Source organism: Anolis carolinensis, chromosome 2 (genome assembly GCF_035594765.1).
Source record: "Anolis carolinensis isolate JA03-04 chromosome 2, rAnoCar3.1.pri, whole genome shotgun sequence".
NCBI lineage: Eukaryota > Metazoa > Chordata > Lepidosauria > Squamata > Dactyloidae > Anolis > Anolis carolinensis.
In genome coordinates, this window is record NC_085842.1 from 201,062,143 (window position 1) to 201,079,777 (window position 17,635).

At 40.5% G+C, this 17,635-nt stretch overlaps 1 protein-coding gene across 5 annotated transcripts in view; it reads left to right on the forward strand.

Moving 5' to 3' along the window:
* LOC100562246 (neuronal acetylcholine receptor subunit alpha-7) overlaps positions 1 to 17,635 on the forward strand; it is a 208,657-nt gene that overhangs the window by 183,178 nt on the left and 7,844 nt on the right. For all 5 annotated transcript variants that reach the window (XM_008118694.3, XM_003226032.4, XM_062974152.1 and 2 more), the window contains one exon: positions 12,428 to 12,537. In XM_008118694.3, coding sequence (XP_008116901.1) covers positions 12,428 to 12,537 — 110 coding nt within the window. The remainder of the gene's footprint in view (positions 1 to 12,427; positions 12,538 to 17,635) is intronic.

The window sequence follows — 17,635 nt, forward strand, 5'->3', positions numbered from 1 at the left end:
AACAAAGACACCCCAAGAGGATAGCTATTACTTTCGAAACAGGCAGATCGCAACATGCAATGGAATGAGTTGGGTTTCTCCCTAGTTGATAGGAAGGAGGGTGTCCACCTTCAGGGGAGGGATATTATAACCTTTAAAACCACTTTGCTCTGCTTTAAAAAATGCTAGTAGAAGTAGCAAATCAAGGAAATAGTTCTACACCACAGCAGTCACCCCACTGTTTCCAGGTGGTCCTGGTTGTTGGGAGTATTAAAATGCAATCTTCTCAAATTGAAAATGCGATCTTCACAACTTGAAGCAGCAGAAGTCATTGAATACCATCCCAGAAGATGGCCAATTTAATTGCAACACAACCCAAGAGGGCCTTTTCGGGGGCACCTCCTGAGGAGTCGAATTCCATGTTAAGTGAGTCTAGGCCAGGGGTCCCCAAACTTTTTAAACAGGAGGCCGGTTCACAATCCTTTGGACTGTTGGAGGGCCGGACTATAGTTGGCCACCGAGCAATAATAATAACATCAACAACAACAATAATAATAAAGAGGGTTGGAAGAGACCCTTTGGGCCATTGAGTCCAATCCCCTTCTGCCTTTGAGTGCCAAAAGCACAAGCAAAGCACCCCTGACAGATGACCACCCAGCCTCAATGTTAATAATAATAGTAATAACAATAATAACAACAACAACAACAACAATAATAATAATAATAATAATAAAGAGGGTTGGAAGAGACCCCTTGGGCCATTTAATCCAACTCCTCCTGTCTTTGTGCACCAAAAGCACAAGCAAATCATCCCTGACAGATGGCCATCCAGCCTCAATGTATAATAATAATAATAAGGGTTGTAAGAGAAGAAGAGACCCCTTGGGTCATTTAGCCCAACCCCCTTCTGCCCTTGTGCCGTGGGGGCCGGATAAATAGCTTCGATGGGCCGCATCTGGCCCCCGGGCCTTAGTTTGGGGACCCCTGGTCTAGGCCATAGGGGTCCCAGATGTCAGGGCCTGGCTCTGAGTCTCAGGGCTTAGGTCATCTTCTCTGATCCTTTGGGCAAGCAGGAGGAATCGCAGGATGAAAGCTCTGCCATGAAAAATGTGTGTGTGTATATGTATATATATATACGTATGTGTATGTATATATCATTTGTTAGAGCTGGTTTTGTGATTTGGACTGCGCATCCCTATATCAGTGGTTGATGCTTAAGAAATTAAGAAATGAATTACATCATCAGGGCCCACCCTTATTACTTCACTAGTGGATGTCTCTAGTAGTCTTGTGTATTTTGGGTGAGTTGTTGTCAATTTCTGCTTGCCGGATACCGTAAGCTCCTCATATCCGTTTACTAGCACCTCCCGAAAATGGGTGCACTGCCAAATGGGTGTTTTTATTCTGTATCTGAAAAAATTGCACTTTTCAGCCCATTGGCTCCCCTTTCCCCTGGGAGATTTTCCTTTCTTCCCTTCAAAGGGGTTGAGAAAGCACCCTATCCAGCCAATTATGGGTGGGATTTCCTTCTATATCCTTCATTAATATTTGTATTTAAGAAGCATCAAAGTTACCATTCTTTATGGATCCTTTCCCTTGTAGAGGAGGAGATCAGGTTTAATGCTTCTTAAAGCTGTTCTACTCTAGAGGAGAGGCAGGTGCACATGGTTTCTCTCTCAGGCCAGCACCAGCAGCTTTCCAAGGCATTTTAAGGAGGCTCAGGGAAGGAACAGCGATGAACAGCTCAGTGGCACTATCCTCCCTGGACTACCTTAAAAATCCCCTCTCTTGCCTGCAATCTCCTTTCTGCTTAGGGTTTTTGCTTCCAGTGTTTCTACTTTATACTCAAGAGGAGAGGTGGGCTTCTCTTTTTGTTTGCAGGGATTACTATTATTAATAATAATTATTAATAATAATAGTTATCTTTTAGAAGTATTTCCTGAAGGAGAGGAAGGAAAGAAGAAAAAGAAGCTAAAAGGGTGAAAGCCCCCAAACACACACACGCACAGCCCCATCCACTGTCCCTCAGTTCCTCAACTCCCAGTCAGTCCCACTAAATAAAAAGAATCAGGAGAATAAAGGAAAATCAAAAAGATTCAACTGTGATGGCAAATAGGGTAGGAGGAAGCCGAGATCAGTTCCTGCTTGCTTTCATTGCGGGTGGGTTTTCTTACCAGGAGGGCCCTTACCATTACGTCCTCTGAAGGTACTGAAGGAAAACAGACCCGTGCCCAACTCTACTCTAGGTTATTTAGACTCAACTTTGATAGTTGCACAGGGCACATCTGAGGAGGCCTTTAACTGGATGGATACTATTTATACATTATTTACTAATGTATTTTAACTGTTTCTAATTTGTTTTATCATTTATCATTGTTTTCATATTTTAACTGTTTTTGTTTTGTTTGATTTTATTGTTAGTCACCTTGAGTCCCCCTTTTACAAAAAATCTCATAATGAAAGAAATTATTTCTGCTCACTTACAATTGCTTGCACATAATTACTAAATCCAGATGAGTCCTATTCTTTCCATATATAATCCTTTACACATTGCAATTAGTAACTCCAGATGAAGATGAGTAACATTATTTGAGACATGTATGTATCTTATCTGATGTATTAAAGGTTGGTTGAACTTTGGATTGCAGATATGCATCCACTTAATGGAGATCTAGTGTAGAATTACTTCTAATTAGAAATGGAAACTGTTGCCTATTTCATATTCACATGTGAGAATAAAAGATTTAAAACTCATATTCTCATTAAGCAAGAGAGTTTCTGTGCATTTCCCTCATGTTTTACATTTCTAGACTTCTTAATGAAAAAACAACTTCTATAATATTTTGCAAAGAAAGCAGTGGCTGATATCCTATTAGGAATTTACAACATCATGAACCAGCTTTTGAAAGTGCATTGTACAATAGTCATATTCCAGGGAGTTGCAGGGAAGGAACATTGTCAGAGCCGGACCATTGCACAAGCAGAGCAAACTATGTGGCTATTGTGCAGTGAATGTGATGCACAACAGTTCAGCAATGGAAAGTAATGGTTGTTCCCACATATCCCAGTGCTCCATTGTATGGTGAGGGCCTCCACGGTACAGTGGGATTTTTTTTGCATTGCCGCATTAGGGAAGTCATAGAGAAGATGTAAGAAGCTTGTCTTTTGCTATTCCAGAGACTAAAATACAAACAAACAGAGCTTCCTATGCCTAAATCTCCTAATCTCCAGCATCATTAATATTTGTGCAGTTTTCTTCAGAGTCATGTTTGTTAATGAAATATCTTGCTGAGCTAAAGATAGACTTCCTGATAAATAGGGGTTGTCTTTAATGTCCTCAGAGGGAAGTGCACTCTGAGCATGTCCTCATAGTCTCTTAAAAAGCTCCATTTTACATCCCGGAGCTCAAGCTCCTTGTTTTGAAGTGTGGTGTGAATACGCTTCCAGGCGGAAGGAGGATGTCCAGGTAGCTGCTCAGTCATACTTGTAGTGAAATGAACACGCATGATGAATTTTGAAAAATTCAGAGTGCTGTATTTTTTTCTATGAAGAGAGATATGGATCTCTCTCGAGGAAACTGAACATACTGAACTGAACAGGAAACGTACTGTTGAGTTACTGTATTTCATTGATTCTAAGATGCACTCTTCTCTCATATACCATGTAAGCATCTTGAAAAACAGATGAATCTTTGAATCGTGCGTGCTTTATATATAAAAACCATTTTATGGGCTGGGCTGTAGCGCAGGCTGTTGAGCAACCAGCTGCAACAATGAGTTCGAGGCCAGCTCGGAGCCCCGTGTTTGTCTTGTCTTTGTTCTATGTCAAGGCATTGAATGTTTGCCTTATATGTGTAATGTGATCCGCCCTGAGTCCCCTTCGGGGTGAGAAGGGCGGAATATAAATACTGTAAATAAATAAATAAATAAATAAATAAATATCTACACATGGAAAAATTCTAACTTCTGAGAAAAGGGAATATTTGTTTCAGTGGCAAAATGATAATTCTCTTCTCTGAATTTTGTTGTTGCATATTCAGTCTGCAGAAGCACCATTATGCAGTTGAATGCTTTCCTGTGAATAAGACAGGATAACCCATCAAACCCTATGAATGCAAAACAAGGCAAATGGTTGTAAGACATAGTTGCCTATGTGCAAGATGCTGTTCCTCCTCCTCCTCCTCCTCCTAAGGAACAACATTATGTTATCTCTTGGAAGAAATACAGTCCAAAAATAATTTGGCCTTTTCATCAGCTCTTTGTGTAAATTAGTCTTGAGTGGCACTGCTTTCTACAGACAACAGAGAGAAACAAAACAATCTGAGGCAGTTGGTTGGAGGTGAAACAAGTCTGCAAGTAACAAGATATCGATTCCATCCTCATCTTTTGCATGTTGGTGGTATGGGCTGTAATACTTTTGTGCCACTATTCTTCCACTACCTGCCACCAAATGAGGGATAAAGAAAGCACAGACCTTTTACCAGCTCACATCATGTGGTTCAGATCCTTTCTTAACATTGTAGTGTTCTATTTTGATAAAGGGCTAAAGTTTATCTTTCTTCGACAGAAGTGCCCATGTGGAAATGGGCAAAAATTGAACTAAATTTAGTACAGTATTAGAAGACACAATGAAAGGTTAAACTAATATCTAGAACAAATTGCTTTGGAAGGTGTCCTGTTTTATTTGGAAAAGTGCTGGGGATAGTTTGTGTGCGTGTGTGTGGGGTGGGGGGGTGGGGATCATATCTTCCATCTGTCACAATTTGGCAAAGATAATCCTGATTAGTCTTCCGTGGTTCCACTTACTTAGATGCTTTTAAAATAGCCCGGTTTCTCTCGTCTCCTTTCCTCCTTTGTCTTTGGTTGCTTAATAGTAGAGAGAAAAGGAACCTCATCATACTGATGCCCGCCCTCTATATTGTTCCATTTTGCCAGAAATCACTGGCAAAATGGAAGGTGTACATGGCACCTCGCAGCAACCCACACTCCCTCCCTTCTTCCTCATCACATGGGGGCATCGGGCCCTGCCCCTGCCCCCATTAGATAGGGAAAAGTGTGGCAATGTGGATATACTTTCCCGTTTTCCCCATCCAATGGGGGAAAGACCGAAAAATGTGAGTAGCTCTGTTGGAGCTACCCAAAAAAAGATTTCTTATTTTGTTGGCAAGGAAGCTAGAATCCAACACTTCCTCACCACTTCATCCACGATAGAGTGGGGCCTCAGCTTGCATCATCTGCTGGGGTCCATCAAGAACTGTCACCAAAGAGGAGTCCTAGCGTGGTAAGGAGCAAACTACTCCCAGTATGATGAGGTCCTTGGAGAGGAAGAAAGGAGGCAGAATTCTTCCTAGTAGGCTCACGCAAAAACAAACTGCTATAGCTGCTCCCAATTTGTCTTTCTCATTTATAACTTTAGACATTTTGACCACACTATTATGATGCCTGACCATGTGTGTTCTAGTTGTCCTCTGTTAGAGAGTATATGAGGTATATAGCAAAAGGGAGTTTGGAGACCCACTTTGCCCATATTTTCATTAAAGTCTATTTCTCTGCATAGGTTTCATAGCTTTGTGATGATTGTGTAATTGCTATGCACAGGGTAGTAGCGTTTCTTTTTTTTCTGAGACATCATTAAAACCTTTGACTTCTGCACTTCAACTTTCCCACTTGGGGATGAAACCACAGATTTTCATCTGCGCATATGCCCTGTTTGCCACATTTGAATCTAATGCTCCTTGGCAGGCTGGTTTGACAGAGTCCAAGACTAATTAAAAAATCTTGTTTGCTTTCCTTTCTAATCTCTCCAGCATTAAATATTCTTTCCATCATTTCTACAGCAGTTTGTACATCAGCAGATAGAGACCCAGCACCCTCCATTTACCATAGTGACTCCCATCTTGTACATTATGCCTGAATCCATTAGCAATAGCCCTCTTTTCTTTTCCAGTTTGTGGCTTTGCATTTATTGGTCTTTGTATTGAGATTGGTGACCTGTACTCATGCAACTCTGAGCATTTGCAAGAGCCAGTGGGAAAAAGAAAGAAATGGATTTATGAGAGCTGTAATAACTATTAGTACTTTTGCATTTTGTACTATGAGGCAGAGGGGAAAAAGAAGGGGAGAGTGAGTAAGTGAGAGTGTGAGAGAGAAGCAGATATTTCCTTACTGCTTCCTGATTGAGGGCATAACCTGTAAATCATGAGCTGACTGCCAAGTCCTGTAGTTAACCTGTTTAAAACCAAGGCACAAACCTGTTGCAAGGCAAAGACTTTATCCATTTAGATTCCATAGCCAGACATATTTCCCATGGTGCGTGTCCTTATGTTGTCCAATTCATGACAGTCAGAAGGGCTACAAATGATCCAGGGTGCTACATAATCATTGGAGACTTCTGGCAGGATGCCTCAGTCAGCCGGCTAGGAAGTCAATTGCTTAGCTATAGTAAAAAAAGCAGATGGCAAAAAAGGCCAAGCCAGCCACATGATGCGCTTGGCAGATTGAGGCCAGTAGCTACAACATGAACAAAATGCTAGTTGCATCTCATGACAGCCTTAGGGTACGCAATCAGCCACCAAAGCAAAATTGATGGAAGTGAAGCCTGAGTATTGAAGCCAGAGGTAATACTTCTTAGTGTTCCAGTAATCTGGAGGAACTGGGTTCAGTTCAAAGGACCAGCCAATGTATGTGCCACCTTTGAGCTACAACAACCATTGCATACCATAGCGGGCTATTTCAAATAGGGCTTCTCTTTTCCTTCTCTAATGAATTATAGGTTTCGGCCAAAACTGGCAGCAGCTGAAGGAGGTTTGTATCAAGAAAGACATAGAGCTTGGACATAGAGCTTGGACTATTACAACTCCTACAATGCTGAGAAGTGTAGTCCAAAGAAGGAACTACAAAAACGGTGTAAAACTTTGAAATTGTAGAAAAACAAAATTAAGAAGCTAGCTGTAAAGCTGTCTCAAAAGCCAAGATTACTATGGACTTTATCCCATTTGGGGGGAAAATCAGGAGAATTTTAAACCCCTTTGCCATGATCTGTCTTTCTCATGCCTTCCTTCCCTCCATTATACCAGTGTTATTATAAACCCCTTTGCCAAGACTTCTTCCTCTCATGCCTTTTAAAACTCATTTCATAGTAAAAATCATAGGTTTGGGCACCAATGTGATATGAGAACTTACAAAGGTATGTTCAATTTTAAGGCAAAATTACAAGGTTACTATAAATTGTTCCTTAACTTTCATAGGCACTAGTACTTCCTATAGTGGGTTTTTAAAAGGAACAAAAAAAGTTAAAAAGCTAGCAATAGCACAATTTCAAAATACTAGATTACTATGAAGGAGAAAATGCAGTGAAAGCAAAGTGGTGACAACTTACAATAGTGCTATTCCTTGGGATTATGGTACATTATTTAAAGCCTCCTGCAGAAGGATTTTGTAAAAGAAAACAAGCATAGAAGGCCACCCATAGGAATGCCTATTCCGCCATGTCATTGAAACGATTAAATACAGGTGTATCTGACAGATCTCATCCCATGTGTTTAAATCACTTTCTCTCATTTTCAGGCTCATTAGGAACTTAAAAGATGGTTTCTCCTCATCTCCTGCCCCCCTTTCTTAGGACCTCATCAGACACAAGTCCTCCCCCAATTCCACACACTTTTACATTTCAGGGACAAAGTGTGACAGATGAGAACTGGAAGTACTTTTACTTCGTGTGAAGGATTCCATGGCATTTCATCTCTGAAATGTTTTAGAAGTATGTGGAACCGGAAGGAGCCTCCAGTGGCCTAGGGGATAAAAGCCTCGTGACTTGAAGGTTGGATTGCTGACCTGAAAGCTGCCAGGTTCTAATCCCACCCGGGGAGAGCGCGGATGAGCTCCCTCTTTCAGCTCCAGCTCCATGCGAGGACATGAGAGAAGCCTCCCACAAGGATGGTAAAACATCAAAACATCCAAGCGTCCCCTGGGCAACGTCCTTGCAGATGGCCAATTCTCTCACTCCAGAAACAACTCCGGTTGCTCCTGACACGAAAAAAAATATATGTGGAACCGAGAGAGACTTGCATCTTATGAGGTCCTAAGAGCCAATGTGGTCTAGTGGTTTGAACCATTTGACTATGACTATGAAGGCCAGAGTTTGAATTCCTGCTCAGCCATGAAAACCCACTGAGTGACCTTGAACAAGTCACACTCAGGGCCATTCCACACAGTCATATAACCCAAAATATCAAGGCAGAAAATCCCACAATATCTGCTTTGAACTGGATTATCTGAGTCTACACTGCCATACATTCCAGTTCAAAGCAGATAATGTGGGATTTTATTCAGCCGTGAGGAAGGGGCCTCAGTCTCAGGGGACAAATCTTGTCAAGAAAACCCTTCTATAAGGTCACCATAATAGAGTTGACTTGAAGGCACACAAAGTCTTGTTGGGTGGATGATGGTGGTTATGTTGCATAGTCCATTGTGTTCTCGTGGCTTATGGGATAAAAGATGGCAAAGTATTTGACTAGTGACACAATAATATATTGTAAGCATTTCTTATGATGTCCTCCACCATGATTGATTTCCTAGGCTTAAATGTAGCTAATGCTGTATTGCATTCAAAGCATTGATTACTAAGAGATAGACAGGCAAGCCAGGCATGGAAAATAAAAATTAACTGCTTTTGTTGGCAGATACTATTTGTTTGTTTCCTTGTTTTCTCTGTTTGGGGAAATTGAACAACTTTCTATACTTCCTCTAGGGAGGCCCGCAACATTGAGAGTCAAGCTCAATTAATCAGTTAATGAACTCAGCAACATACAAAGCAATAGATCCTCATGTTGCTGATGAATTATAAGATGCAACATTAAATGTTATAAAACCAAAAGTATGTCATACTTGTAATTATGCATTATCATCACCAGCTGCATAATTTTTGCCTTGATAACATTTGGAGGGCCCTCAATAGCTAAGTGAGAGTTTTGCTTGTAATTGAAACAGGAGACTCAAAAGGATTCAGCTAGGCCAGTCAAAGGTAAACCACAGTCGACTCAACAAAGAAATTAATACGTTATAATCCATCAAAACTGTAATGGGAATTAGACACAGATAATGGGAAAGTGAAGCATCTGGTTAAGATGACAAATTAACATTGCAAGAAAATTGCTGAGAGTCTTCAAAAATTTCAGATAATTTGGATTTTTGCCATGTCTTCTTGAAAGCCATTTCTAATTTTCTGCTACCCTATAGAAAAGTAGAAGCAAATCAATCAACTGGGCTTTGTCCCCATGTAAGCCGCCCCAAGTCCCTCCGGGGAGATAGAGCGGGATACAAAAATAAAGTTGTTATGATGATGATGATGATGATGATGATTATTATTATTATTTGCACTATATTGTAATGCTGCTTCACTGTTTATATAGTATTACTTTTCTTTTTTTGGAATATTTTTATTGAAGAATTTTTAAATATATTTTTTTAAATGTGGGGTACGAAGTGGGGTGAGGGGGGGAAGGGGTTAGGTGGAGGGGGTGAGGATGGGGGAGAGGGGGAAACAAGAGGAAAGAGATTGGGGGGGGGAGAGAGGATCTGGGAAGTCAGTCAGGTATTCGGATAGTAGAGTATGGTCTTCTTATGATGTAGTTGCTAAATGTAGCAAAGTAGGGGGAGGATCATTTGCCTCATATGGCGTCAACTTGTGTTGATTGAATTTGGTATTTCATATAGTTCTTATGTAATTTCTTTGGAATATGTCCGTCTTTTTCTTATATATTCTTTGAATATTGACCAGTCTGTTTCTTTGACTGGTTTTCCATGGTGTTTCTTCATCAAAAATGTCAGTCTGTCCATAGTCTTTATTTCCCATATCTTTGATATCCATTGGTTAGCTGAAGGGATCTGATTCAATCTCCATAATTTGGCAAAGACAATTGTAGCTCCTATAACCAGGTAGTTTAGAATCTTTTCCTCATTTGTGTGTAACTTGGAATTGGTAAGGCCCAATAGAAATAATTCTGGTATAGTATTACTTTTCCTACAGTTTTTGTAGTCTAGATAACCTATGTACCACAACATGAAAAGCAGCCCATTATTATTATTATTATTATTATTATTATTATTATTATTTTTTTTTTTTTATTGTATGACACAGCAAACAAGACAGATATGCTGGATTTTGTATCACAAAATCACAAGTCGAACACTTCCCAAGTGTTTAGGACTGTGTGATGTATTTTCGGATGCTGCGTACAGATCCCAACAGGGTGGCCTTTTGCAGTTGGCATATCATAATTTTGTCAATGTCTATTGTTTCCAAATGCCGGCTGAGATCTTTTGGCACGGCACCCAGTGTGCCCATCACCACCGGGACCACCTGCACTGGTTTCTACCAGAGTCTTTGAAGTTCAATCTTGAGGTCCTGATAGCGGCTGAGTTTTTCCTGTTGTTTTTCGTCAATGCGACTGTCACCTGGGATGGCGACATCAATGATCCAAACCTTTTTCTTTTCCACAACTGTGATGTCTGGTGTGTTGCGTTCCAGAACTTCGTCAGTCTGGATTCGGAAGTCCCACAGTATCTTTGCATGTTCATTTTCCACGACCTTTGCAGGTTTGTGATCCCACCAGTTCTTTACTGCTGACAGGTGGTACTTGAGGCATAAGTTGATGCTTATGGTACTTGAGGCATAAGATGATGATGATGATGATGATGATGATGAATGTTTCTCTGGGTTTAACTATTCAGTTGCATGGATCCACTGACTGGACTAAGAGAACAAGTCAACTTGGAATTACAAGCTAACACAGAAATAAAATGGCTGTATTAGGGGGTTTTTTTAAGCCAGGAAATTGCAAATGTGATGTTCTTTAAAAGAAAACAGCCCTTTATATAGACAGGTAAAGTGTTCACCCTCTCTTCTCTGAATATTTATAATTTATTCCTAAAACACCTCAAAGAACTGCCCAGACAACCAACATCTCTTTCATGTTGACTGTGCTGAATGATACCTTCTTAAGAGTTTTAAGATGAGGGTACGATTGTGAGGATTTGTAGAAGAGACAAGTGACCGTTGGGGTATATTTTGTTGTATACATTTGTCCAAGCAACATGTGTTTAGCAGGCGTCTGAAGGAGCATAAGAGCGCTTGTCTTTTTCGTTACCTAGCATAGAAGGTATAAATGAGACCCCCACACCCTACCCAGTGAGATGGGGGAGCTGGAGGAAGTGGATCCATGTACTGTCGTTTGGCTATTCCAGTCCTAAAGTTTTCAGTCAGGATGTTGTTGACTAATAGATTGATAATGTTGGAAAGGACATCAAGGGGATGTTGTTTACCCCCTGCTAGTGTGGTATCAATGGCTAAAGAACCCCAAAAAGCCAACCTCTGTTTTAAGATATTACAAGTTCTGAAGTTCTTACCTGTTTTTTTTCTTGTTGTACAAGCATTTCCTTTGTGTGGAATTCTATGGAGAAGGGAGCAAGCTTGTTTTCTGCTGCCCTGGAAACTAGGACGTGAAACAGTGGCTTCAAACTACAGGAAAGGAGATTCCACCTGAACATTAGGAAGAACTTCCTCACTGTAAGGAGACCTGTTCAGAAGTGGAACTCTTTGCCCTGGACTGCTTAAAAGCCTTCTTTGGAGGTTTTTAAGCAGAGGCTGGATGGCCATCTGTCGGAGGTGCTTTGAATGTGATTTTCCTGCTTCTTGGCAGGATGGCCCACAAAGTCTCTTCCAGCTCTACAATTCTGTGAATATACCACAGAGAATATTTTGGAAAGTTACTGCTTGTGTGTTCAGCTACATTCACCCACATGCTAACAGCTTGGATTTGTTCATGCAGATTGCCTTGTGAATGTGGACACGCACCTTCAATTATGATGTGGTGCACTGGATTCAAATTGACAAAACATTGTCACCCATTGGAACCCACATGGTTCTGCTGTTGTGGCCTCACCACTCAAAACCAATTGGTACTGTTAACTACATCACATTCTGGTAGCATAAATTAATGTGGGATTGGCAATTCATAATCCATATTTATTATGATGGGTAATACTGAGAGATGAATGTGTGCACAGCAACTGAGAAAAGCATTACTGTGTGCAACTGTGAAATTTCCTACTAACAAACTGAAAGTGTCAGATTCTTGTGATATTGAGCCAAATATGTGAATTGTGCAGTACTTCCATCTTAAAAAACAGTATAAGGATTGTGTGTCAGGAAGGGCAAAGCACAGGTAAGGATGGGCAGTTTACAAGGTGGTGTGGAAAGCAGATAGTACAACATGTGTAAACAGAATGCTATTAGGGGGACCGTATGATAGGGCAATGCCATTGTTTTCCTGTTTTGACAAAGAACGGGATAACAAAATCTAAGCATGCCATAGTATGACCATAGTATGATAATGTCTCAAAATATTAAGTAACTTTTTCTTTGCTTGCCCTGATTTTTTAATCTGCAGCTCAGTATTTTGCAAGCATCATGGTCATTGTTGGCTTGTCGGTGGTGGTGACGGTCTTGGTTCTTCAGTTTCATCATCATGACCCTCAAGCAGGAAAGATGCCCCAGTGGGTAAGTGGCAAATACAAATAACTTTCTAAAACAAAAATGGAAAAATTTTACACATTATTTGAGCGATGTTAGGAATAATAGAACATCTTAAAAGGAATGCTAATGGGAGAGTGACCTTGGGCAAGTCACATTTTCTTGGCCACAGAAGAAAGCAAAGGCAAACTCCCCTCTGAACAAATCTTGCTGAGAAAACCCTGCAATATGGTTTCCATAATCCAGAAAGAATTTGAAAGCACAAACAACACAAATGAAAGGTTATTTCTGCTTCCATTAGATTAGATTTTGTAACTACCACAAATTAGTGACCCACACTGAACCTTCTACTGACCCCCCCCCCCCCACATACACACACACACTGTCCAGCTATTAAAGAGGAAAAATAGCATTTTTGCTTCTAAAAAAACCCCCATACAGATTGTTTTTGAGCTCTGGATCACACTTCTTGGAGCGTGATATAACTTTTAAAAACATGCATGCTCTTTAATAAATATATTAAAGCAAATATGTGTATTTGGATAAATTTTGCATCACAATAGCAGCAGTCCTTAAAAAAAACAGGCAGGAGAGCATGTATTTATTTATTTATTTATTTATTTACAGTATTTATATTTCTCCCTTCTCACCCCAAAGGGGACTCAGGGTGGATTACAATGAACACATATATGGCAAACATTCAATGCCAACAGACAAACAACATTCAGTTTTAGACAGACACAGAGGCATTTTAACATCTTTCCAGCTTCACGATTCCGGCCACAGGGGGAGCTGTTGCTTCACCGTCCATTGGTGGCTGTTCTTCCTCATTCTTTCCTCATGAGCAGTTTTATGGTGTTGTAGATTAGTTAAATTAGCCTCCCGCATAAAGCGTACCTAAATTTTCCCTACTTGACAGATGCAACTGTCTTTCGGAGCTGCTAGGTCAACAGCAAGCCGGGGCTATTTTTTTTTTAATGGTTGGAGGCTTAACCCGACCCGGGCTTCGAACTCATGACCTCTCGGTCAGTAGTGATTTATAGCAGCTGGTTACTAGCCAGCTGCGCTACAGCCCGCACCATCATTATTATAAGCCATTTTTGACCGCTGCCTTAGCCTGCACAGTCTGAAGTCATCCTCCCTCCCGTTTCTCATTGCACAAGACTTCTGGTAGGTCACAAGTTGTGGAAATTGTTCGGTGTCGGGGTGAATAAACGTTTAGCCTTGCATGTAGATTACCCAAAGGACAGTCATAAGGAGGAGAGAGAGGCACCAGTTCCATTGGTGAGGTAGAGCTGAGAGAAAAAAGTTATTCCCATATATTGGCTGTTTGTGATAGGAGAAGAAGCTGTAGGCAGACTGTATCTCTTATCTTAGTTCTTAATGAATGGGAGGGAGAAAAACTGAAACAATTAGCTGATAAAGGAGAGAGAAGAATAGCCCAAGAAAAACAATGAATGGAAAAAGGCAGCTGGCTGCTCAATCTACTGTACTTTCTAGTTTTTTCTACCTATTTCCAAAGGAGATAAAACAATCTCAATAGTCAAGCTAGACTGACAAGTGGCTGTGTTATATTTTTGCCACAAGTATAACAGGTAGCCAAACTCAAACACTGAAATATAACCTTCAAGTAAAGGTAAAAAGATAAAGGTTTCCCCTGACATTAAGTCCAGTCGTGACCGACTCTGGGGGTTGGTGCTCATCTCCATTTCTAGGCCGAAGAGCCGGCGTTGTCCATAGACACCTCCAAGGTCATGTGGCCAGCATTACTGCATGGAGCGCTGTTACCTTCCCGCCAGAGTGGTACCTATTGATCTACTCACATTTGAATGTTTTCAAACTGCTAGGTTGGCAGGAGCTGGGGCTAACAGCGGGCGCTCATTCTGCTCCCGGGATTTGAACCTGGGACCTTTTGGTCCGCACATTCAGCAGCTCAGTGCTTTAACACACTTGGCCACTGGGGCTCCCTATAACCTCCAAAGAAAGGCTCAAATATCAACCCACTTTGTGTCTACCGCTACACCAAACACATCTTCAAATCTGTTGGGAATCAAGACTCAAAATAACCCTCTTTGGAGGTGATTCCACCAAAAATATAGCAAGAGTGCCAGAAGCACACTTCACAACCGGTAGAAACTTGCGTGTGGTGAGCTGGGATAAGCTTCTGTTGCAAAGGATGGCACAGGATTGCAGAGCCAAAAATACAAGTTCAAAAGTATTTACTGAAGTAAAAGAAATACATTCTGGATAGGAAAGTTCTTGGAGCTAACCAGCTTTCTAAATCTCATATTCTAAGAAAGGTACAAAGTAAAATATCAAAGAATATATGCATGCAGCTACATCTTGCCTGGAGAATGGCAAGATGCATCCTCACAGGAGGAGACAAAAGGCAGAAGCGAGGGAAAATGGAGGCCGACCATGTGGTTAAACCCTAGGCCCAAACAAGATGGCAATAGAGGGAAAGTTACCTCATACCTCAAAGAGATCATATTGCTACATCAACAAAAGGGGGAGAGAAGTAGAGGCAGAAAACCCTTTCTAGGAAGACATACATAGGAATAGGGAAAGGATTCCCTCATTCTAATCCTGTTTTCCTACTCTAGCTACTCACTGGGGACTGGAGACTTGTGGAGTCCAGGATGACACCCAACAAAATCTCAAATGATGTAGTGAGTTTTCTGGCCAAAAAAAAATAAATCCTAAAAACTAGGTTGCTCTAACAGGTGGCTACCCAGAGTTTTAGAAGAAAGGAAATGTCATAAGAATGACTCCCCTTAAAATAATCTTCTGCCAAGTCACTTTACCGGAATCCTTTGTTACTAACTCTTAATCTGGATCTTTCAGATATCTATCTCTGTGTATTCCAGTTCAAATAAAGCAGATAGCAATGTGTCCTGACATGTTTTCAGGTTCAGAGTGTACATTGTAAAATGCGTGAAGGTTGAGTTGAGCTTTTGATGTTGCTGTCTTAATGCAGCTAAGAATACGGTGATACTTATATAGCTTGTCGCTTGAAATGTGCAAGGGGCATGCTAAGCAGGACATACAGCTTTGAATGTAAGGTTGGCCCAGGAGAGGTACAACGTAGACTCATCTCTATAGCTGTGCATCTCTGATGAATACTGAGAAGTCACGTCCCTCACATAAACCAATAAAACTGGGAGCACTGTTACTCTTGTGATTCTTGTCACATCGGCACTGTTGTTCTTTCTCTTCCCCTCTTGTCTTTTTTTTCCTTAGGAAAAACGGGACTCTATGGGAGAGATTATAGAGAAAACTGAATGGCCTTCACTGAACTCTTGTTTTCTGCTCAGTGGATCCCCCCCCACACACACACACACATACACACTCATAAATATTCTCCCCTATGATGTGGGGATATTTTCTAACTTTGTCTCTCAGCTTATAATTAATTGCATATTGTTGTGTAATTATTTTCTGCCTTAAAACGAACAAATTTTCATGGTGTAGGAATAGCTGTGTCAAGTACAACGCACTAAAAAAAAGCCCTCCAACTCAATTCTTAATTAGTGGCTGTTTAGATTTAAATGTAAGTGTATTTCTTACATGACCATGCTTTAATTTTCCCAACATCTCTGTTAATCTAATACATGGCAGAAGTTATATACAGAGAGCCCTCTGTAACCACAGATTCTGCATCCATTGATTTCCGTATCCATGGCTTGAAAATATTCAATAATGATAATAATAATAATAATAATAATAATAATAATAATAACTGAAGTCAAAAATCAGAAACTCCTCAAAGCACAGCAGACAAAAGGTCAGTACAAGAAAACCACACTACAAACTAGAGCTGATAGCTGGCACAACAAAACATTGCATGGAAAGTTCCTTGACAAAATTGAAGGAAAAGCTGATAAGAAGAAGACCTGGCTATGGCTCACAAATGGGACGCTGAAGAAGGAGACAGAAGGCCTGATCCTTGCAGCCCAGGAGCAAGCCATCGGAACAGATGCAATTAAGGCCAAGATTGAAAAATCAGCTGATGACCCAAAATTCAGACTTTTCAAGGAAACCGACGAAACCATTGATCATATCCTCAGCTGCTGTAAGAAAATCGCACAGACAGACTACAAACAGAGGCACAACCATGTGGTCAAAAACCAACCCTCCTGGTGCTTCCCAGATGATCAGTCCCCCTTCCCCATGATTCTATTGTTTGGAGATACATGGTTTTGGTCTGGGTTTATTAGAACCCGAGATGTTAGGCTTCAAAATAAATACTGAGTATTACAAATGGGAAAATCAGTTTATTACTAATGATAATTCTAATAATTTAATTGTGTTGTCTTAACCAATTTACATTAATTAATTTGTCACTGAATTAGCAGCATGGGGTTTACCGAAAATGTATGTGACCCATGGAGGAAGTGTTGTGTGAAAACATAAAGTAGGATAGGGAGAAGGCAATTCAAGACAATTTAGGATGGTGATGAGGAAAACGTTTCATTTCACTAGCCAAATGTTCAGCACTGTGTGCCAAATAAACACATTAGAGCAGGGGTCTCCAAACTAATGCCCGTGGGCCAGATGCAGTCCCCCAAGATCATTCAATTGGCCCATGCCCTAAACTTTAGAGTTAGGGTTGCCCTAAATGAAATGACTTGAAGGCACACAACAGCAACAATCCTAATTAATTTGGCTCTCTCATCAGCCAAAAGCAAGCCCACACTTCCCATTGAAATACTTGTAAATTTATGTTGGTGAAAATTATTCTCAGTTTTAAATATTATATTGTTCTTTCATGTTTTTTCGCACTACAAATAAGATATGTGTAGCGTGTATAGGAATTTGTCCATGTTAGTTCAAACTGTAGTCCTGCTCCCCACAAGTCTGGAGGACCACAAAGGACCCCTGCACTAAAGTAACACAAAGAAATTTATCAACTAATAACACTAATACTAATACTAATACTAATAATATTCAATAGAAATCATAATAAGAATTGAGGGAAAATAAAGCATCATCTAGCACCATCCAGGAAACCCTACAGGACAAAAAAGTTTGGGGGAAGCATCAGCCTTCAGTATTTAGCTAATATCAGGCAATTTAAATACTTCTTCAGATAATTGATATGTACACGTCTCTTTAAGCTGAGAAT